We start from the raw sequence: 23115 nt of genomic DNA, 5'->3' as shown, positions 1-23115 counted from the left end.
TTAAATGCTCTCGGTTTTTTCAACTTACTGATAACGAGCATGGGCAATCTGTGCATCCCAGCAGTATTTGCACACATAGCAATTGTAACTCTCTCTTTTCTCATCTTAAAACCTGGGGCAGGCATTTTCTCAGTAATGATTTCCATAATAGGACCATCTCGTCACATTATAAACGTTTTCATTCTTGTAATTTGCTATAACTGAAGCAAACTTACTTTTAAAGGAAGTCGATGTGGATTCATCTGTAGAAAGTTTCTCGCCTTGAATATCAAGTTCACGTATACCATGTCTCAATATAAAGTTTTTCAGCCAATCTGTGCTTGCCTTAAAATCTTCATTACCTCTTAATTTTTGATTAAAATCTAATGCTTTTTCACACAACATTGGTCCAGTCACTGGCTCACCTAAACTTTGCATCTGAAGAAGCCACAAATAAAGTGCACTCTAAAGTGATATTTAGGGTTTCAACATCTTTTTTCTGCTAGATCCTCCTTCACTATCCATAGTCAACACAAATTCTGATTTAGCATTAGAATTTTCGTTGACATTTTACCATAAAAAACTAGGAAAAAATAATAAATCGCACAGTTCCGGGCCGATATTATTCTTACCAAGTCTGGAGCTAAACTAAACATACAGTAATATGAAATGAAGAGAACAAAATATGTCATGGAAAATTGGGTTCGTGGAAGCGAATGAGTAAACTCTTATCACTCATGGTTTCCAAGAAAACTCATTAGTCCTAATCCAACTTTTCACCAGATATACAACGTAAAAAAACAGACAGAAATACTCTCACAACATAATAAGCATTTATCTCAAATACTACTATTAATAAAAAAAAAAAAAAAAAATGAGCCTTTAAAATTATTCCGGATAACAGATGTTCTACTGTACTGCAATAATTGTGTTTCATTCATGTGCAGTGAAAAATGAAAAAGACCTGGGGGTAATTGTGCAGTCGAATATGAAGTTCGTTCAGCAGTGCAGATGGGGTACCAGGGCAGATTATGGAGTTTTGTCACTGATATACAGCAGGCCCCCGTTATAACGCGGTTCGCTTTACGCTGATTCGCTATAACGCTGTTCTTATATTATAACCCGTATCTGACTATAACGCTGTCACAGATCACTATAACGCTCTTTTACAGATTACATTTTTGACATATTTAACGAAATCGTTTCGTTTGATGGAGTCGATAGCTTGAAAATGAATAGCAAAACAGCATTAAAACGTTTCCCACGCCGACTTGAGAAATTTTCCCACGCTCAGTGAAATTTTCTCGCACGCTAATTTAATTGCAGTACAGTGACTTGTTACGTAGTTCCGAGATCAACATTTTAAAAAATGATCAAATATATTGCTTGTAATATTTGCGTTATATGCATTTATACGAAGTCTAGTCATCACTCAGTACAGTATTAGACATCGTGCGTAACGGAAAGTTTACTTGAACATTGTATCATAAGTAATTCACGCAGTTACATTTTCGAAGAGCTAATAATGACCGATAGGAATAAAAAAGCAACAACGTCTGGGCGCAGTATGAAGACTATAAATGTAAGAAAAAGACTGAATTTGAAAATTAAATTAGACGTTTTTAAGTGATTCGATTCCGGTCAATGACAAGCGGATGTGTGCCATAATTTAGGATTTGCAACTTTAACTGTAAGAACAATTATAAAAAAATTAAAGAATTAATTTTAGCAGCGGGAAAGATAGCTGTTCCACTGCAAGCAACTACGACTAGGCCGGCTATTAGGATTGAAATGGAAAGACTTTAATTTTATTGAAGATAATATTCCATGCAGAATTCAGTTAAGTTAAATATTAAAAAAAAAAAAAAAAAAAAAAAAAAAAGAGAGAGAGAGAGAGAAAGAGATTAGCCAATATGATGATCTGAAGAAAACTCGGCTAAAAAAAAAAAAAAAAAAAATGTGGAACCATTTAATTAAATCTGGTAAGGGCTGGTAGAATAGATTTAAAATCCAGGGAGAAGCCTAGTGCAGATCAAGGAGCCGAAACTTTCAAAAAAGAACTTGTTAAAATTATTGAAAAGGGGTATTATGTGTTATACTTCTCAACAAGTTTTTAACATAGATGAAGCAGGACTTTTGTGGAAACGAATGCCTAAAAGAAGTTTCATATTGAAAAAAGAAAAAACATGCCAAGTTTCAAAGCGGCGAAGGATCAGTTGACTTTATTGTTGGGTGGTAACGCTGCGGGGGATTTAAAATTAATACCCCTTTTAGTTTATTTGGAAGAGGGGCAAAGTTCAACTCAAAATCCACACATTTTTCATTATTAAATTCATCCATTAAATCAATTAAATTCATTATTTTAATTGGAATTTTAAGTTTACTTTTGATACGCAAGTAGTTACCACATAATTATACATATGTAACGCAGAATATTTTATATGTGCAAATATTTGAATATTAAATATTTTGACCGACATTTGTGCATCTTTTCATTACTGTTTATTATTGATTAGGAAATATCCTATGGCACCGACCGCAGCTCATAAATACATATGTTACCTTATGGGAAAGCGGCGCTCGCTTAGCGCGGATTCACTTAGCGCTCTGTTTTTCCGGAACGAATGATCAGCGTTAAGCGGGGGTCACCTGTATAGAAATTTTGCTAACAGGGACAGGGTGGTGATTATCCTGTTATACAAGGCAATGGTCAGGCCACACCTAGAGTACTGTGTACAGATCTGGAGGCCTCATTTTAGGAAGGATGTAGAGTTGCTAGAATGAGTACAAAGAAGGACAACAAGATTGGTGAGGGCAACAATGGGGTGGTCTTACCAAGAAAGGCTTAAGTTCTGCAAATTGCAGCACCTGGAGAGTGATCTGAATGAGGTTTATAAGGCCTTGAATTGCTTCAGCAAGCTGAATGCTGATGGAATTCTTCCTCTTGCTCAGATTAAGAACCTGAGGGGACACAGGTTCAAATTGAGGAAAGACAGTTATAGAACAGATGTGCAGCAATTTGCCTTTAGCCAGCATGTAGTTGATTGGTGGAACAGACTTCCATCTATCGTTGTGGAAGTTGATAGCCTAAATAAATTTAAGGCTGAGCTGGACAGGCATTTGGAACGAATGGAGGGGTGAAATGGGAGGATTTTTTTTTTTTTTTTTGCTGATGCTGCATAAGCTTGCTTTCTTGCATCGCATGCCTCTACTAATGCTAATGCTAATGTTCAGGTGGAAACTTTCACTGGTCCATACATGTTCATTCATTCATGTGTGAATGTCTCTGCAAAAGATCACAGCAATGATTACATTTTGCATAAAACTGTGCTGTGCATGTGCAATTTTCTATGATAAGCTGCCAAACCCCAAGGAGTTTTGCATAAAACATAAAATGTATAAAAGCTTAAAAGGATAAAGATAAAAGTTGTTCATTTATGCATACATCACACATTAAAATATTCAGGGTACATGACATCTCTGAACAACAGGGTACATGACATCTCTGAACAACAGAAGGATGATATTCAGGTATATGACTGATTTTGGTCATAGTAAACCCTCAATTTTATGAACTAATAGAGGGATGGGGTGGTCCATTACTGCCAAATGTCTATCAAATTGAAAGTTATTTTTCAAGAACATTCACACCCCATTTAAATTTAAACAGTTACTCTGAATATGTATATATTAAAAACACTGAAATAAAGTTAAACAGTAAAAGATATGCTTATATTTATCTTGATTTTATTGGTTGATACATAGTACATAATTAGTAGGAGATAATGTAACTGTATATTGGTCCACGGGTACCAGTCATTTTTTTTTATTTTTTTTTTTTGTCCGTTAAATCCTAAGCTGATTAAATTGAGGCCTGTAAAATTGAGGGTTTACTATATTTATTACTAGAAGAGGAGAAAGTTATTTCTTTAATTGCTGGATAAGTCATATGTGTTTGATAAGAGGGAAGGAGAGCAAGAGAGGTTTATAAGCTAAAAGATATTAATAAGAATGGAAACCTAAAATTATAGAGGAAAGTTCTGCAACTTTAGGTTTCCATTCTTTATTAATGTCTATTAATTAAGGAATTTTAGATAAACCGCAGCATTAATATAATGCTGAATATTATTTGTTTTGCATTTACCAGAATAAGACTGAACCACTAACACAGTTCACTTTGTCTGTAGTGTTGACATATGATTCTAACAGAGAGAACTGCTCAATTTTCCTAATGTAAAAGTTGACTGTGTATGCACAAATGTTTTAAATATTTTATTATATGCTAGTAGCACAACTGGTAAGGTCAATCACTTGTATGCATGTTACTGTCATGTATATCAACTCTTAATTTCATAAAGAAGAAAATAATAACTCATTACCTTCTGTCTTGTATCATGTCATATTTTAGGTTCACTCAATAAATGGGCAGCAGAGACAATACTTATTCCAGTTATGGCGAGCAAAATAATCTGTACATATTTGGTGTGAATTGGGAAACCTTGATGGTAATTTATTTTTGTGTATGGTATGCTGAGTTGCTAATAGAAATCTAGTTTAATAACAGAACAAACTACAGTATTATCAGCTTTAAAAATAAAAACTGATGGTCATTATTTGTGTGTACATATTGGAAATGACCTCTCAATCCTTTTATTTAATATTGGAAATGAATCTGAATTTCAATCTGAAAATTTTAAAATATACTTGTACATATTATTCCCTAATTATAGAATTTTTCATGAAATCTCGATTGCCGAATGTCTCAATTCCAACTGCATGTTTTTGCAGAGAACATGCACTCAGAATTGAGACATTCTGTCAATTTCAACTGCATGTTCTCACACAGAATGCGTAGTTGGAATTGAGACATTCGGCAAGCAGGAGGCTGGCAATAGCCTATATATGATCTGAGGATGGGTTCTGGCAAGATTCCCAAAGCATTGCCTTTAATGTATAGTGATTTAGTTAATAGCTAAATAAACTATCTTAATATTCACGTGGTATAAGAGTGGTCATTATAGTAATATAGATTCCATGGAAAACCATCATGTAATGTTCTTCTCCAAGTATATTGGAGAATTTTTATTATAAATTCCCCTTGTTAGAATACAAATGAAACAGTGTAGCTAATTGCACAAAAGGAAATATAACACACTGCTAAGAGAGCTTCTCAAAAATACGTCACTAACTTGAAACAAATATACTTTTGTAAAGATAAATTTAATAAAGTACTGTTCTCTATCTGATTACTTTGTTCTAAATAACAATGCAGAGTCTTACAAAGTAACTTCTGAGGAGAAAAAAGAAAAGAAACTACTCACATGTAGTATTTCCTCCCATAGAAATGACACATTTGCAGTCTCTAGAAATTTCCCTGTTATTGAAGGGTCTTACCCTCACTGCCACTTTAACAGACGTCATTTTGTGAAGTGAAGGATCCAAGCTAAAACAAAAAAAAAATTAATAACAAACTCAAAAAACAAAATAAATAAAAAGAAAAGAAATATTGAAAACATTCACAAAACACAACTCACTGCCTTTACCCATGAGGTAAGAAATCGTTTTGGAGAATGGGGAAACCACACGCATTTGCATACAAACTATATATTTAATTACTATGAGGCAAACATACATTTTCTGAAATTACTGAGACTTCATTATAGAAATAGAATAGATTTTTTGTTAAAGACACCCTAAACATAAAAGGTACCAGAACCTACAGTACATAGTGCATGGGTTGAAGGCAGAGAAGACAGATAATACTTGTTAGCATTAGACAAATTTCAGCTGATTATAATTTTTAGGAAATACATGTGAAAGAAGGTTTTTCCAGAAATAAGAAGTAGAAGGTAGAGAAGAAGAAAAAATACATTAGAAGAAGTAATATCAATAGGGAAAAGAAAAAGCTGGTTCTTTAAGTTTGGAGTTGGACAGTGAGTTGTGGCTGAATGGTTGTGGCATGTGTTAGAGGACTGGGTAAAGAAGGGCATGGGAGAATTACAGATGCCAATCCAGAAGAACAGTGCCAATAGAAATATCTATACAAAAGGCATTTAACAGAAACTGAATGTCTATAAGACAAAGAGTAGAGAGACTTTGTATGAGATGGGACATTAATTAACCTGACTTTCCCATTTTGTATAGAATAAAGTTTGAGAGAGAGAGAGGTTTTGGATCTGTACAAATTTCATGGAATATTCTACAATATTCCATGGCAGGGCAAATTTGAGATTTGTACAGACTGAGCAGTTATTTAGAAGAAAGCCAACACTGAGAGCAAAAATATAAATAAAAAATAACAGTTTCTAAGATGCAGATGGAACAATATTTGTGATAAGTATATGCCAAGAAAGATTAGAAGTCAGGGTAACCCCTAATAGAGATATGTGATATTGTCTAGAAATCTGAGTGTCACTGATGATGAGCATAGGAGCAATACTCTTTTTTGTAAGAAATAAGACAGCACTGAGATTTAGAAGGAATGAACTAAATTTTCTTTGTCCTTCCCTGTCATAAAATTACCCGGAAATGGTGGCAAATCCAGGTATCATCGTAAGGGGGTGCATGGCAACCGGGTTTTTGAGAGTTTTTTTTAGAATGTCTCCTGTATTCTTTTTCTTTAATTTCAAATTTTTTGTTAAGGGGGGCATATGCCCCTTCTGCCCACCCCTGAATATGCCCCTGTCCGGAGATCACATATGAATGGCAGATATTTCAGAAGTTGAAGCTTTGTGCAGAGCAAGGTTTCTCAAACTTTAAGGTGGAATGTAGAGAACTCTCATTAGCAAAACTATAGGTAAGTTTCCAGTCAGTGAAGAAGATCATTAAAAGTGTGGAAGAAAGCATGATCTCAAATTCAGGAAATGCCAGCATTGGTGGAGAAACCAACAAATGGAAAGCAAGTAATAAAAACACTTCCAGAGCAATGTGAGTAGAGAATACTAATCCAAAAAATTTAAGAATAAGCCATCACTGTGGGGGGGGGGGCAACATCTTGAATTACATTTATTTATTTCTTCTCATATAAAAGCTTACCTATTACCAGAGTGTAATAAACATGGTCATCACAGCAGCTAAGAAATCAAGCTTGGCAATTATTTTATAGGTCACTCTGGCATCTCTGAGGCTTTGTTTTATGATTGTTAATCTACATTTTGCAATGACTGTCATGACTTTCAACACAGGTACAGAATCTTCTTCAAATACAAATAAAAACTAATGACAAAATTAAAATTAAACAATGAACACTTAGTATGGATGCTAAGCTAATAACAGCATTATTTTATGGAGTGAATATTAATGGATGAAAGAACATGTTGAACAATCCCAATTGACCACATTTGGCTTCCATTAGAACATTGTGAAAATTAAAGTTCTTGACACGCATTTCATTAGTTTCTTATTCAGCATTAATACAGCAAACTTTATCCCTTTTTAACTGATCAGGGAAAATGTAAATATTTAAACACTGTTCATTCATGAAAACACCATACTGTTTATCTTATGGAACTTTGTTCGCTTACACAATTGTGGCAAGTTTGGCATTTGTAACTTGGGGAGTGACCTAGCAATATAACACAATATAACATCTCTTGCACCTTATCGATTTCTAATGCTTTAGTACACTGGTAATAATTAGGCTATCGCTTATAATTAATTTAACATATAGATAAATTTAATTACACAAAGAAATTCAAAAAAATTAAATTTTCACAGTTCAATTACAAATGGACCACCCAATATGACAGTGCAAGATTGACTGACCTCAGCGTATTTAGAAAGCAGGCATTACTCCCCCCCCTCTGTTCTCTACCCCTTTTATCCCACTCTCTTCTTATCTCCCCATTATCTCCTTTCCAATAAAAGGAGATTTTTTTTGGGGCTCTTCTTGGATGCATAGACTACCCCAGAGTTTGCCCTGCCAGAGCTCTCTTCTCTCCTAATGTGTCCTGGCCAACCTCCCTGGGGCAGTAACTATGGATATTAGTGGCTCTCGACAGGCCCCTAGGTTAAGCAGCCAGAGGAACAACACTCACACTAATACTTCATGAAACACACACTTACACACACCCTGGCCTTATGCAGATGTATTCTACACAGGGTAAAAATGAGGAGTTGGGGGAGACCCCCAGTACCACCAGACAAAAAAACACTTGTCACTATGATCGATATCTAATCAGGAAATGACCTATCTAATTATTATTATTTACCTGTGCATTTGTAGTGCACGGCATTCTCAAGGTTGAATAAATATCACTATGTAATTATTTACCTGCGTTTACATAGGTCACTTTGGAAAAGACCTTTTGCTTCAGGTTTCATAATGCATGAGGAATACTGTTGCATCCGAAAGAGCAGGACTAAAATATTTAACTGAAATATTTACAAAGTACACAAAATATTTAAAATATTTACAAAATACTAAACTACTTACATATATACAATATTCATGTATATATGTAATTCATTAAAATACAAAAAAGGTTACAATGGAACATTAAATGTCAGACAGCGAAGCACATGCACAAAGTTAGTGAACGTTATGGAGGCAATTGTCAATAATTAATTGCATTCGTAATGACGTAATTGGCTTGAATAACTATCACTAGGAGGAAAACTTTTTTAATGTATAGTGAGATAATAAGTTGTCCTTAGACACAACTAACCAAAAGAGTAGGTTCAATTTAAAATAGCACCTGCCAAAACTGGATATTCTAGTATTCAGCATTTTGGATACCACATATTTTCTGCCAATGCTTCTTTATATCCTTTCCAGCTATTATCAGAGATACAGATAATTTAAGCAGATTATCACGAATGTGTATGGTATAATGCACATCTTTAATAATAAACTCGACTTGCCTAATAAGAGATTATCACAAATGTGCATAGTATAATGCACATCCATAATAAACTCCACTTGCCATGATGCAAGAAAGCAAGTTTATATAGCATCAGTAGGCGCCTCCGTAGCCAGGTGGGAAGAAGCAGTAGTGTGTATCACATGCTTCTTGATTAGACCGGGGTTCGAGCCCGTCACCACCAAATACGGAGGATGCAGAAAGGTCAGGGAATGACCACCGCATATCCCGGAGCAATATGGCCCTAGTTGCTAATGCTCCTAAAAACTAAAACAACATATATAGCATCAGCCAAAAAAAAAAAAAAAAAAAAAACACCCTTATTTCACCCATCCACTTGCTCCAAATGTTTGTCAAGTTCTGCCTTGAATCTATTTAAGCTATCAACTTCTACGACAGATGGAAGTTTGTTCCAGCAATCAACCACCCGCTGGCTAAAGGGCAAACTTCCACACATCTATCCTACAACCGTCTTTCCTCAATTTTAATTTATGCTCTCTCAGGCGATTATTCTGAGCAAGGGGAAGAATCCCATCAGCATTGAGCATGCTCAAACCATTCAAGGCTTTATACAACTAAATCAGATCACCTCGCAGGTGCCTAGTCTACAAGCACTGTAATCTGCAAAACTTAAGCCTTTCTTTGTAAGAGCAACCCTTTGTTCCATTCACTAATCTTGTTGCCCTTCTCTGTACTCATTCCAACAGCTCTACATCCTTCTTAAAATGAGGCCTCCACACCTGTATACAGTATTCAAGGTGTGGTCTGACCACTGCCTTATACAAGGGAATAATCACCTCCTTATCCCAACTAGAAAAATTCCTATGTATCACTGACAAGACACCATGAGCTATTCTTGCAGACCGTCTGCACAGCTCAGAAAACTTCATATCTGCCTTCACAATTACCCCCAGGTTCTTTTCTTTCTCTACCACTGTCAGTGTGGTACCACAGAGTTGATACGTTATTCTGGGATTACTGCTTCCCATATGTAGTACTTTACATTTGTCAATGTTAAACTTCATTTGCCACCTCTCTGCCCATCTGCTCAACTTTTCTAGATCCTGTAGCAGCAGTGTGCTGTCATTAACAACCCTGCCAAACTTCGTATCATCTGCAAACTTGGACATTAAGCCTGATATACCATCATCAATATCATTTATAAATACAGAAAACAACAATGGACCCAACACTGAACCCTGAGGGACTCCACTAATAACATTAGTCCATGAAGAGCAGTGTCCATTGATTACCACTCTCTGTCTTCTCCCACTCAACCATCCCTTTATCCATAGCAGCAATTTGCCTCCAATGCTACACTGTTCCAAATTGTGCAGCAGTCTTCCATGTGCAGCAGTATCAAAGGCTTTTCTAAGATCCAAATATATGATATTAAAGTTATTCTTTGCATCCAGTTCCTTTGCGACTACATCATAGTATCCAATAAAATTAGTCAGACAAGACTTTCCCGTAACAAACCCATGCTGTGTCAGAGCTATAACTGAAGTCTTGTCTAAATGATCCTGCAATGCTCCTTTAACCAGTGCCTCCATTAATTTCCCTGGAACAGAAGTTAAACTAACAGGTCTATAATTACCTGTGTCACCCTTTGATCCTCCTTTGTGGATTGGGGTCACATTTGCACATCTCCAGTCCATGGGTACCTCCCCTGAGTCCAGGGAAGCTCTCATAATTATGCCTAAGGGTTTGCTTACTTCCTTTGCCGTCTCTTTTAATATAACTGGATAGATTCCATCCACCCCAGGTGCCTTTCTTGTGTTTATCTTCAACAATTTTTCCTCCACTTTACTCTCAGTTATTACAAAATTATCTAGCTTACTGCCAGAGTTGAGTACACCTCTGGCATTCCCCTCCCTGAATAACTCCTCATGTGCAAATGTTGATGCAAAATATTCATTTAGTTTATTAGCTACCTGAGCAGGATCATCAACAGTTGAACCATCAATATCAAGTGGACCAATCTGATTCATCCCCTTCCTTCTAGAGTTTACATAAGTAAAGAACTCTTTGCTGTTTTCCTTTGCATCCTTTGCCAAAGATTTCTTGTAATCAGCCTTCGCCTTCCGAACCTCCTTTGTAACTTGTTATATGTCAGGAGTAATACCGTGCCATTCTACAAGATCACATATTTGATGATGAACATGGGTCTCTTGTGAGTTGGACTTGCAGGAAATATTCTAAAATTGGCTTCAAATTATGGCACAAGTCTGCATTAGAACATTGCATGACAGACTACAATTACTGGTTATTTGGTAGTAAATCATTAAATGTCATACAACATTTGGAACTCACTGCATTGAAGAATAACCAAAGAACGAGTCCAAACAGGGCTGGCGCTAGCATTTGTGTCCCCTGAGGCAAAACCTTGTAAAGGAGCTTAATTCATATCGTATCTTAACACACATATTATGCAGTAGTGCATCTAGCAGCACCTATTTTAGGCGGTGCCTAAAATAGGCAATTGCCTCACTTGTGCACCCCTAGAGCCCGGGCCTGAGTCCAAAGCATGAAAAACTACTTCAGACCAAATTATTAATTACACAACAGCACTTTTATTATTATTAGTTGTACTAGTAGTATAGGCAAATAATAAAAGGAAACAAGCTAATACAGCATCAGAAAAAGAATAAAAACCTAACCACCTCATCTATCCATCCCATCCAATAACATGTCTAATTCTTCCTTAAATTTATTCAAACAATCTGCTTCCACAACACCAGATGATAGTTTGTTCCAGCAATCACTCACTGGTTAAAAGCAGATTGTCATACATTTATCCTGCAGTCACCATTTTTTCAATTTGAGTTTATGTCCTATGTGATTTTCCTGAGAAAGAGTTAGAATACCATCATCGTTTACTCAATCCATTTAAAGCCTTAAACACTTCAGTGTTTAAGGCTTTAAATGGATTGAGTAAACTTCCCATCATGGAAACAAGTACCTAGTTTCCAAGTGCTGCAATTTGCAGAACTGAAGTCTTCTGTGAAAAGTTATCCCTTTGTATTTTTGACCAATCTTTTTGCTCTTCTCTACACCTGTTCCAAGAGATCCAAATCTTTCTTAAACTGAGGCTTCCACACATGCATGCAGTACTCAAGACATGCCCTAAGCATTTTGACATTGTTAAGCACAACTGTGGGCAAAATTCTATACCAGCATTCAATCTCATAATCAATGACACAAGCTTCTGCTCAGCCATTAAAACCTGGAATTTTTGCATTAATACACTTACATTTTTACATTAATACACTATGACTCAGCAGCTTTGTAATCATTCCCACCTTCAAGAGGTTTGGGACATCACAACAACTGTAATGCAATAAATTAAGCTTCTGTGCATGGTAGGAGGAAGTGGGTTGTAGGAGCAAAGGTTTTTCGGCATGGTGTCACAAATAGTTTTAAATAACACTATTTTGTAAAACTGTGCCCCTTATTCACTCCTTCAATTCATTCCATATTGAGATCATATCAACTAATGCTGACATTATAAAAATAACAGAAAGATAGTGCCATCATCAATGCAGACAGGCTGCCAGGGCAAGTCATGGGGTTTTGTCAATGATATATAGGAATTTTGCTAGCAGGGAGAAGGAGGTGATTCTCCCTCTGTATAAGGCAATGGTCAGGCCTCGCCTTGAGCACTGCGTACAGGTCTGAAGGCCTCATTTTAGGAAGGATGTAGATTTGCTTGAGCGTGTACAGAGAAGGGCAACAAGATTGGTGAGGGGAATGAAGGGATCCTCTTACCAAGAGAGGCTTAAGTTCTGCAAATTGCAGTGTCTGGAGACTAGGCACCTGTGCTGTGATCTGACTGAGGTGTATAAGGCCTTGAATGGGTTGAGCACGCTGAATTCTGATGGGATCCTTCCACTTGTTCAGATTACGAACCTAAGAGGTAATAAATTCAAATTAAGAAAAGACAGACGTAGAATAGATGTGCAGAAATTTGCCTTTAGCCAGCGGGTGGTTAATTGCTGGAACAAACTTCCATCTGTCGTTGTGGAAGTTGATAGGTTGAATAAATTTAAGGAGGAACTGGACAGGCATTTGGAGGGAATGGTGTGTTTTTTTTTTTTTTGGCTGATGCTGCATAAGCTCATACACCTGCTTTCTTGCATCACATGCCACTACTACTACTATCACAAGACAGAGGATGACAAATTTTGTTACACTGAGTACAGTGTGTTCAGGATTTTTTTTTTTTTTGATTTGGTAGTTGTTGGCGCATCGGCTTCTGTGGCCATATTGCACCTCCCAAGGTTTTTGCAGTACTTTGATCCAAGCCCGAGGCGGGAATCGAACCCGAGACCTTTGGGTTGCCGGGCAGGTACTTTACCCACTCGGCTAGCCCGGTCGGCCTGTGTTCAGGAGAAATGAAGATTGACAAGATTGGGTCGGGGGAGGGGGGATTATGCTGCTTAAAAACAAGACCCTTCATCATCATCATCAGCCATTTTCAATCCACTGCAGGAGGAAGGCCTCTCCAGCAACTTTCCAGTTCATTCTGTTTTGTGCAATAGCCATCCATTTACTATCCACAAACACATGAATTTCATCTGTCCATCTCTGCTGTTGTCTTCCAAGGTTTTCTTCTAGCTCCTCTTGGGTACCATTCTGTTATTTTCTTAGTCCATCTGTCATCATGTCATTGAGCTATGTGTCCTGCCCAAGACCATTTTAGTTCTTCAGTTTTGATAAGAATGTCCTTTACTTCAGTTTGTTGCCTAATCCATGTGTTTCTCTTCTTATCTAACAGTCTGATTCCCAATATAATTTGTTCCATTCTTCGCTGTTTGTTTTTCTGCTTCTCTTCCATTCTTTTGGTGAGTGCTGCCCAAGTTTCACTTCCATAAGTCATGGTGGGGAGTATACATTGGTTCATTATTTTACGTTTCAGACAAATTGGGCTATTGCTCCTCAGTATGTGACTATATTTTTTCAATGCTATCCATACAAAATTTATTTTTCTCTTGACTTCCAGCCATTTCTCATTATTACAGCTAATGACTTGTCCTAGATAAGTACATGACTCCACCTTTTCAATTACTGCTCCATCAATCATTATATCCCTTTCTATGGCATACTTGTTCATTAGCATTAGCATTAGTAGAGGCATTTGATGCAAGAAAGCAAGCTTATGCAGCATCAGCCAAAAAAAAACCACTTCCACTTCACCCCTCTGTTCATTCAAAATACCTGTCCAGCTGAGCCTTAAACTTATTTAGGCTATCAACCTCCACCACAAGGGATGGCAGTCTGTTCCACCAACCACCCGCTGGCTAAAGGCAAATTTCCGCACGTCTATCCTACATCTGTCTTTCCTCAATTTGAATTTATGCCCTCTCAGGTGATTTTTCTGAGCTAGAGGAAGAATCCCATCAGCATTGAGCATGCTTAAACCATTCAAGGCTTTATACACCTCTATCAGATCACCTCGCTGGTGCCTAGTCTCCAGACACTGTAATTTGCAAAACTTAAGCCTTTCTTCGTAAGAGCACCCCTTTGTTCCATTCACTAATCTTGTTGCCCTTCTCTGTACTCGTTCCAGCAGCTCTACATCCTTCTTGAAATGAGGCCTCCAGACCTGTATACAGTACTCTAGGTGTGGCCTGACCATTGCCTTATACAATGGAATAATCACCTCCTTATCCCTGCTGGAAAAATTCCTGTATATCATTGACAATACTCCATGAGCTACTCTTGCAGCCCGTCTGCACTGCTCAGAGAACTTCATATCTGCCTGCACAATCACCCCCAAGTCCCTTTCATTCTCTACCACTGTCAGTGTAGTACCACAGAGTTGATACGTTGCTCTGGGGTTGCTGTTTCCCATGTGTAGTACTTTACATTTGTCAATGTTAAACTTCATTTGCCACCTCTCAGCCCATCTGCTCAACCTTTCCAGATCCTGTTGCAGCAGCACAGTGTCAGTAGTGTCCTTGACAACCCTGCCAACCTTTGTATCATCTGCAAACTTGGACATTAAGCTTGATATACCATCATCAATATCATTTATAAATACAGGAAACAACAATGGACCCAACACTGAGCCCTGAGGGACTCCACTAATAACATTAGTCCACGATGAGCAGTGTCCATTGATTACCACTCTCTGTCTTCTCCCCCTCAACCACCCCTTTATCCATAGCAGCAATTTGCCTCCAATGTCACACTGCTCCAATTTGTGTAGCAGTCTTCCATGTGCAACAGTATCAAAAGCCTTTCTAAGATCCAAGTATATAATATCAAAGTTATTCCCTGCATCCAGTTCTTTTGTGACTGCATCATAGTATCCAATCACGTTTGTCAGGCAAGACTTCCCCTTAACAAAACCATGCTGTGTCTGAGCTATAACTGAAGTCTTGTCTAAATGATCCTGCAGTGCTTCTTTAACCAGTGCCTCCATTAATTTTCCTGGAACAGAAGTTAAGCTCACAGGTCTATAATTACTTGTGTCAGCCTTTGATCCTCCTTTGTGAATTGGGGTCACATTTGCACATTTCCAGTCTATGGGTACCTCCCCTGAGTCCAAGGAAGCTCTCATAATTACGGCTAAGGGTTTGCTTACCTCCTTTGCTGCCTCCTTTAATATAACTGGATAGATCCCATCCACCCCGGGTGCCTTTCTTGTGTTTATCTTCAACAGTTTCTCCTCTACTTTACTCCCAGTTATTTCAAGATTCTCTAGCTTACTGCTAGAGTTGAATACACCTCTGGCATTCCCCTTGCTGAATAACTCCTCATGTGTGAATGTCGATGCAAAATATTCATTTAGTTTGTTAGCTACCTGAGCAGGATCATCAACAGCTGACCCATCAATATCAAGTGGACCAATCTGATTCATCCCCTTCCTTCTAGAGTTTACATAAGTAAAGAACTCTTTGCTGTTTTTCTTTGCATCCCTTGCCAAGGATTTCTCGTAATCTGCCTTCGCCTGCCTAACCTCCTTTGTAACCTGGTTGCATATCAACTTGTATCTATCATAGGCTTCTGTGTCATGTGTTAATTTGTAAGTATCCCATGCATTTTTCTTCTCTGCCATATGCCTCATTAGTTCATCTGACATCCATTTTGGCCTAAACCTTGAACAATACTTCTTAGTTGGTATGTAAAGCCTAGTAGCTTCCAAGATAAGTTCTTTGAATGCTTCCCATTTTGAATTTGCTGTTGGTAACATCATCAGTTGGTCCCACTGTATAGAATTTAAATACTGTCTCAGTCCATCGTAGTCGCCTTTACGGAAGCAATAACCCTTCCCTTTACCCCTAATGGTAGTTACCTCTTTCAGTAAATCCCACTTCAGCACACTGTGATCACTGCCACCTAGTGGTTCATTTATCTGCAGATTCTTAATGCATGAAGAATCACTGCTGATAATCAAATCAAGAGTATTACTCCCTCTAGTTGCCTCCCGAACATGCTGATGTAGAAAACAATCATCCAATAAATCCACAAAAGCCCTGCTAGTGTGTGAGTAACCAGCCCCCAAATTCCAGTCAATATCTGGGAAATTAAAATCTCCCATTATAAGACTCTCTGATTTACTGGCCCACTCTATTTCCCTGTACAGTTCCTTATTATACTCATCAGAGTCATTAGGCCTATAGCACACTCCTACTCTCAATTTTGATCTCCCAATGCTTATGTCACACCAAACTGACTCAACACTGCACTGTCCAGCGATGTCGACTGGCTTCACTTCCTTGGTTTTTATGTGTTTCTTAACTAATAGCATAACCCTTCCCCCCTTCCTATCCTGTCTATCCTTTCTGTAGACGTTGTACTCCCCAAATTGCAGTTCTGCATCCCTTATATCTGTGTGACACCACGTCTCTGATATCCCAACAATATCTGCCTTTGATGTTTTGAGCAATACCTCAAATTCATCAAATTTATTTACTAAACTCCTAGCATTGGTGTACACGCAAGTATACCTGCACCTGTTTCTATTCTTAGCTACCTTAACACAACCCATGTGTTTACTTGTACCGCAATGGCTCCCAGCAGTCTCTGAAATACCATGCATCTTGTTTTTCAGGCTTCTGCTCATTCTAATAGAAGCAGTGCAAGAATCTCTTTCACCTCTGCCAGTGGCTACTGTCAATCTGCTGGTCTTTGTCTCCCCCCAAGCTAGCAGTTTTCCGACCCACCTAACACTGCCTCGATAGCATCAGCAAATATTCTTGCACCCTTTCTATTTAAGTGTATCCCATCCCTGTAGAAGCAATCTCTCCTGTTAACAAGTACAGTCCAGGCTGAAAAAAATTCTACCCCTTGAGCCTTGCACAATCTTTCCAGGGCCGAATTGGTCGACAAGGCTCTCATCATATACTCCCTCCTATCGTGTCTGGGCAGAATTGCAGACACTTTCAAATTCAACCCTAATTCTCGGCTTTTGTTCAACAGTGACCTGTACTTGTTAAGTAATTCTGCCGGTCTCCTACTCTTAATATTATTAGTGCCAACGTGTACAACTATATCACCTTTTGTGCCCTTAAAAGATGATATTCGCTCTACAACGTCATCAACCTTTGCCCCTGGCAGACATACCCTGGTCCTGTCATCATTACTTTTGTTTTAGCCATATTCATCTTTAGTCCAAAATTCTTACTAACTCTGCATAACTGATTAAGATTTTTCTTTAATTCTTTGGGATCTTGGCTTATGACCACAATGTCATCAGAAAATTGTAAATGGTTTAGGTACTCTCCATTCACATTGACACCTTTCTGCGACCAGTCTAATCTTCTGAAATCTTCCTGAAGGGCAGCAATAAACAACTTCGGAGATAGTGTCTCCTTGTCAAACTCCTTTCTCAATTTTAAATTTGCTACTGTCTTTGTCTAGTCTAATAAAGGAGGTAGCATTCTCATATATTTTCTTCAAAATCATAATATATGGAGTATCTATGCCTTGTCTTTCCAGTGCCCGAAACATTGCCGTATTATCAAATGCCTTCTCATAATCCACAAATGCCAGTCATAATGGTGATTTCTATTGATTTGCTTTCTCCATTAGCTGTGATATTACATGAAGGTGATCCATAGTTTAGAATCCTGTCCTAAAGCCAGCTTGTTCTTTCGATTGATTCTCATCAAGTATTCCTTCTAACCTGTTAGTAATGACCCTTGTGAACAACTTGCAGATGTGGGATAACAAGCTAATTGGTCTATAATTTCCAATTTCTGATTTATCTCCTTTCTTATGCAGCAAAACTATGGTTGCATTATTCCATTCCTTAGGCATCAACACCTTTTCTAATGCATTTTGTGACGAGTCTTGCCAGATTTTGTGTCATGTCTCTTCCTCCCAATTTTAACAACTCTACAGTAACTTCATCTTCCCCTGGGGCTTTCTTGTTCTTCATTTTCTTCAACGCATGTTCTACCTCATCAGAAAGTATAACACCATCGCTATTCTTCAGTTTCAGTATCATTTGTCTTTCGGTATTCTGCTCATGGCTGCTGATTTAAATCCTGTGTTTTCCCTTAATGCTTGTTCTACTTTCTTGTGTTAAATTTTCTTATGTCCTCCCTCAGTCTCTTTCTAATGGCTTTGCATAACTCAGTATACTTAATTTTCTCCTTGTCAGTGTTTTTCTTGCTCTTCATTTGTCATCTTCGGTTCATCATGACAAGTGTTTCTTGACTAATTTTTTCTTCTTTGGATTTCTTTTTACCTATAGGTTTCTTGGGCTTTATCACTTTCAGAAAGTTGTAATATTCCTCGTCGATATCTTGATCCTGAGCAGTCTGCAGAAGCTCAAACTTGTTCTTAAGTTCCAATAACTAGTTTCAAATAAAACTATTTTGTAAAACCATGCTCCTAATTCACTCCATATGAGATCATTTTAACTAATGCTGACATTATAAAAATAATAAAAACAGTGCCATCAGAAGACAGAGGATGAAATTGTTACACTAAGTACAGTGTGTTCTGGAGAAATGATGAGTGATGAGACGGGTTGGGAGGGGGATTATGCTGCTTGAATACAACAAGACCCTTACCACAGCCTAACCAAATCCAGGTGGATGTTCAGACCATTTAATGTGAGTGACTAGCGGTAAGGCACCTCCGTAGCCAGGTGGGCAGGAGAGCAGTGCGTAGCACACGCTTCTTGATTAGACCGGGGTTCAAGCCCGTGACCACCAAATAAGGAGGATGTGGAAAGGTCAGGAAATGTCCACCGTATATCCCCGGAGCAATATGGCCTTAGCTTCTAATGCTCCTAAAAACCAAATGACAAACAAACAAAAACAAACTAGCGGATGAGAGAGGGGATGGGTTACAGGCCAAATGATTCCAAAGAGTACAATAAAAATATCTTTAGGCAATTTGAATATACAAGCCAGAGAGAGAGTACATCATTATGAGTAACTTTAATTTCTCTCTTATTAGTATTAGCAAATGATACAAAAAAGCAAGCTTATAAAGTATGAGCCAAAAAAAAAAAAAAAAAAAACCTTCCACATCACCTATCCATCATCCCTGTCAATATTTTGTCTAGTTCTTCCTTGAATTTATTCAACTACCACTTTCACAACGGATGGAACCACCCATTGGCTGAAGGCAGACTAATCTGCAACCAACCTTTCTCAATTTGAATTTATGTCCCCTCATGTGCATAGTCTAAGCAAGAGGAAGAATCCCATCAGCATTGAGTTTCTTGAGCCATTCAAAGCCTTAAACACCTCGATGAGTTCAGCGTGCGGGGACTAGACACCTGTGAGGTGTCTAGTCTCCGCATGCTGCGATTTGTAGCACCCTTTGTTCCCCTTGCCAATCTCATTGCCCTGCTCTGTACCCAGCAGCTCTATATTATTCCTAAAATTAGGCCTCCAGCCCTGTATGCAGTACTCAAGGTGTGGCCTGACCATTTCTTTTTACAATGTGATAATCACATTGATTACCTAAAGATACTCTTGTAACTATGGCTAGGGGATTGCTTACTTCCTTTTCTGCCTCCCTTAATATAATTGTATAGATCCTATCCTATCCACCCTAGGCACCTTTTTTTTTATGTTAAGGTTCAACAATTTGACTTGCATTTTCCTCTCAGTTATCACAAAATCATTTAGCTTCCTGTTAGATTATAATGAACTTCTATCATTCCCTTCCCTAAAGGACTCCTCATACATGAATGTAGATTCAAAATACCTATTCAATTTGTCAGCAACATGAGCAGGATCATCAGGAGTTAAACCATCAATATTAAGTTGGCTAATGTGATTCAACACTTCATTGTACTGTTAATATAAATAAAGTCTTCGTTGCTTTTCTTGTCATTCTTTGCCACAGACTTCTCGTAATCTGCCTTAGCTTGGCTAACCGCCTTTGTGACATGATTACAGACTAGTTTATATCTACTATAGGCCTCTGTATCATGTGATAATTAATATGCATCCCACAAATTTTTCTTCTCTGCCACAAGTCTCATCAGTTCATCTGAAATCCATTTAGGCCTAAAGCCTGGAACAGTATTTCTTAGTTGGTATGAAAAGTCTGGTAGCTTCTTATGATTATTTCCTCAAATGCTTCCATTTAGAATTTGATGTTGGTAATATCATCAGATGGTCCCACTGTATAGAATTTATAAACTGTCTGTGACCAATGCAGTCACTCTTACAAATGCAAAAGTCCTTCCCTTTACCCTTGACAGTAGTTATGTCTTTAAATTTAGAAATCATTTATATGCAATAAATATAGTGGTCGTTTCTTGAATCAACTAGGTGACTACTATTTATTTCAACACATTAGAGAAAACACAAGGGCAATCAAATAATATTCACCTAGTTCTCATCAAGGATCTATGCAATATCAAAAATGACTGTTCAAGCAGGTAGTAATTATAATAAAATAAAATCTGTTAAAGTTGAATCCAAAGAAATTTTGGTTGTCAAAGGAAAGAGTAAGAACTTTTAATTGCAGAAAAGGGGACTACAGTGGACATAGATATTTCTTGGGCTCTATTAAGTAAAGCTATTACTATGTAATAGCTTTACTTTACTTTAGTACAATTATACTAATGCATTATGGGAAGTGTTTAAGGGATTCATCCTTGAGGCCACAAACACATTCATTCCAGTTCAAAAGTATTACAAAAGAAAGATGCCAAAATGGACAACAAGAGAGCAGAAACGTTGAATTCGGTAAAAGAAGAGGGCATGAGATAGTTACAGGAAATCGCATGATACTGTCTCAACTTATAAGCAAATATGTAATAAAATCACTGATGAGGTAAGACTTGAAAAAGAGCTGAGAATGAAAAATGACTGGCAAAGAGAGCTAAGAACAGGAATTAAAAAAAAAAAAAAAAAAGTCCTACTCATATATAAATGCAAAAAAAACAGAGTAAATTAGATGCCCCCACCCTTACAAGATCAAAGTGGTGTGTAATCAACAATCCAGTTGAAATACTGGCCAAGTTGAATAGGTATTTTGTGTCAATCTTTAGTAATGAAATTATGGGGAACAGTGAAGTTAAGTTGAACCACTATAAAATAAATAATATAATAAAAATCAAAGAAGAAGAGCCTGTCTGAAAAGTTACCAAAGCTGAGAAGCTGTAGTGCTCCTGGAATGAATGGCATACAACTAGTTGTACCAAAAATATAGCAGCAAATGAATGGAACCAATGAGATCATCATTAGATTCAGAGATTATTCCCAAGTGCCAACAGCTTCCCTATCCCTCAATCAATAAGGAAGGAGTAAAGAGGCGATGAGAAACCAGGGAGTTTGACTTCTGTAGTTAGTAAATTATGGCATCTAGGTTAAATATGCAATACAGGACTATCTTGACAAGCATGGCATTCTAATAGGTCTCAGCATGGTTTTATGATGGATCTTGCCTGACAAAGCTGGTAAATTACTATGATGAGATTATAAAGTAGCTACATGCAGGAAACAACTCTGACATTATATATCTGGATTTTAGTAATCCTGTAGATATAGTTCCTGTGAGAGGAACTATATCAACAGGGTACAAATTAGAGCAGGTCAAGATAACCAATTTGATATAACAATTAACCAATTGTTATATCAAATTATCTTATATAAGTAGATTATAGACCTTAGTTTATTCTAAATTGAGATAGCGAGATTTGGAAGCAAATCAATACTTACGAGTCCGTAGAAGTACCGTTCGTGAATTCCCGCCATTTTTACACGATAGCATAAGTTTAGTGTAGTATAGTGCATAATATAATATTGTCAATTAATCAGTAAATCTATTAATCTTGATAAACTTTATTGTCAATTAAATTGTACTTTTAACTCATATATATAAACGACTTAACTGTAACAAATAATTAATACATAACTATAGTGGTACACGTGATACGGAAGTTGTATAAAGGGAACTCGTAGAAAACACTCGATACCAAAAAAATAAATATAGCGTTATAACTGTTTGGGATATAACTTAAGGATTTAATTTTGTTCTGAAATTGAAATTTTCTCGAATTAAATCGGAATCATGACTCAGACCAGAGCAGCAAAGCAAAAGGCTCAAGCTAATGGGAGTGCTGTGGCTCAGGGGAGAACTGAGGGGGGCAGTTGCCCTCTGAATCACAGTCTTTTAAAATGCACTGTTTGCTTGATGTTTGCGGAGCAGTCGGGTACGGGACATGATACTGCCAAGGGGGATGTCTTTGTGTGTGCACGATGTAAGGAGTGCAAGGAAATCAGGCGACAACTCAGCGTTGTTATGGGCCTTTATGAGAGCTTGAAGGACAGGGTGGATGCCCACGAAAGAAATAAATTGAGGGGCCCATCAAGCTCTCAGCTGCCCACAACAACGCCAGAGCTTGCACTTGGTCATCATGCAACACAGAGGTAGCCCCCTAGGCAGAATGCGCTGGTCCCACAGGAACTAGTAGTTGTTGGTGACTCTATTGTCAGGTAAACGGGGAACATGCTTTGTAAAAAGGATAGGTGGAATAGGACCAGAGTATGTCTACCAGAGGCAATGGTTGATGACATTGTAGAGCGGATATCATCTTTTAAGGGCACAAAAGGTGATATAGTTGTACACATTGGCACTAATGATATTAAGAGAAGGAGACCGGCAGAATTACTTAGCAAGTACAGGTCACTGTTGAAACAAAGCAGTGAATTAGGGTTGAATTTGAAAGTGTCTGCAATTCTGCCCAGACATAATAGGAGGGAGTATATGATGAGAGCCTTGTCGATCAATTCAGCCCTGGAGGGATGGTGCAAGGCTCAAGGGGTAGAATGTTTTTCAGCCTGGTCTG

At 37.7% G+C, this 23115-nt stretch overlaps 1 protein-coding gene across 4 annotated transcripts in view; it reads right to left on the bottom strand.

Moving 5' to 3' along the window:
• Positions 1-23115, bottom strand: part of unc-104 (kinesin family member unc-104) — a 1041320-nt gene that overhangs the window by 986783 nt on the left and 31422 nt on the right. For all 4 annotated transcript variants that reach the window (XM_090382707.1, XM_090382708.1, XM_090382709.1 and 1 more), the window contains exon 2: positions 5301-5422. In XM_090382707.1, the coding sequence (XP_090238833.1) occupies positions 5301-5400 (100 nt within the window). In that variant the 5' untranslated portion in view covers positions 5401-5422. The remainder of the gene's footprint in view (positions 1-5300; positions 5423-23115) is intronic.

The sequence above is a fragment of the Mastigoproctus giganteus genome, chromosome 10, assembly GCF_048544385.1.
Source record: "Mastigoproctus giganteus isolate SK-2022 chromosome 10, ASM4854438v1, whole genome shotgun sequence".
Classification (NCBI taxonomy): Eukaryota; Metazoa; Arthropoda; class Arachnida; order Uropygi; family Thelyphonidae; genus Mastigoproctus; species Mastigoproctus giganteus.
The sequence above is the reverse complement of the archived record's forward strand: the minus strand, read 5'-3'. Positions and strand labels throughout refer to the sequence as shown.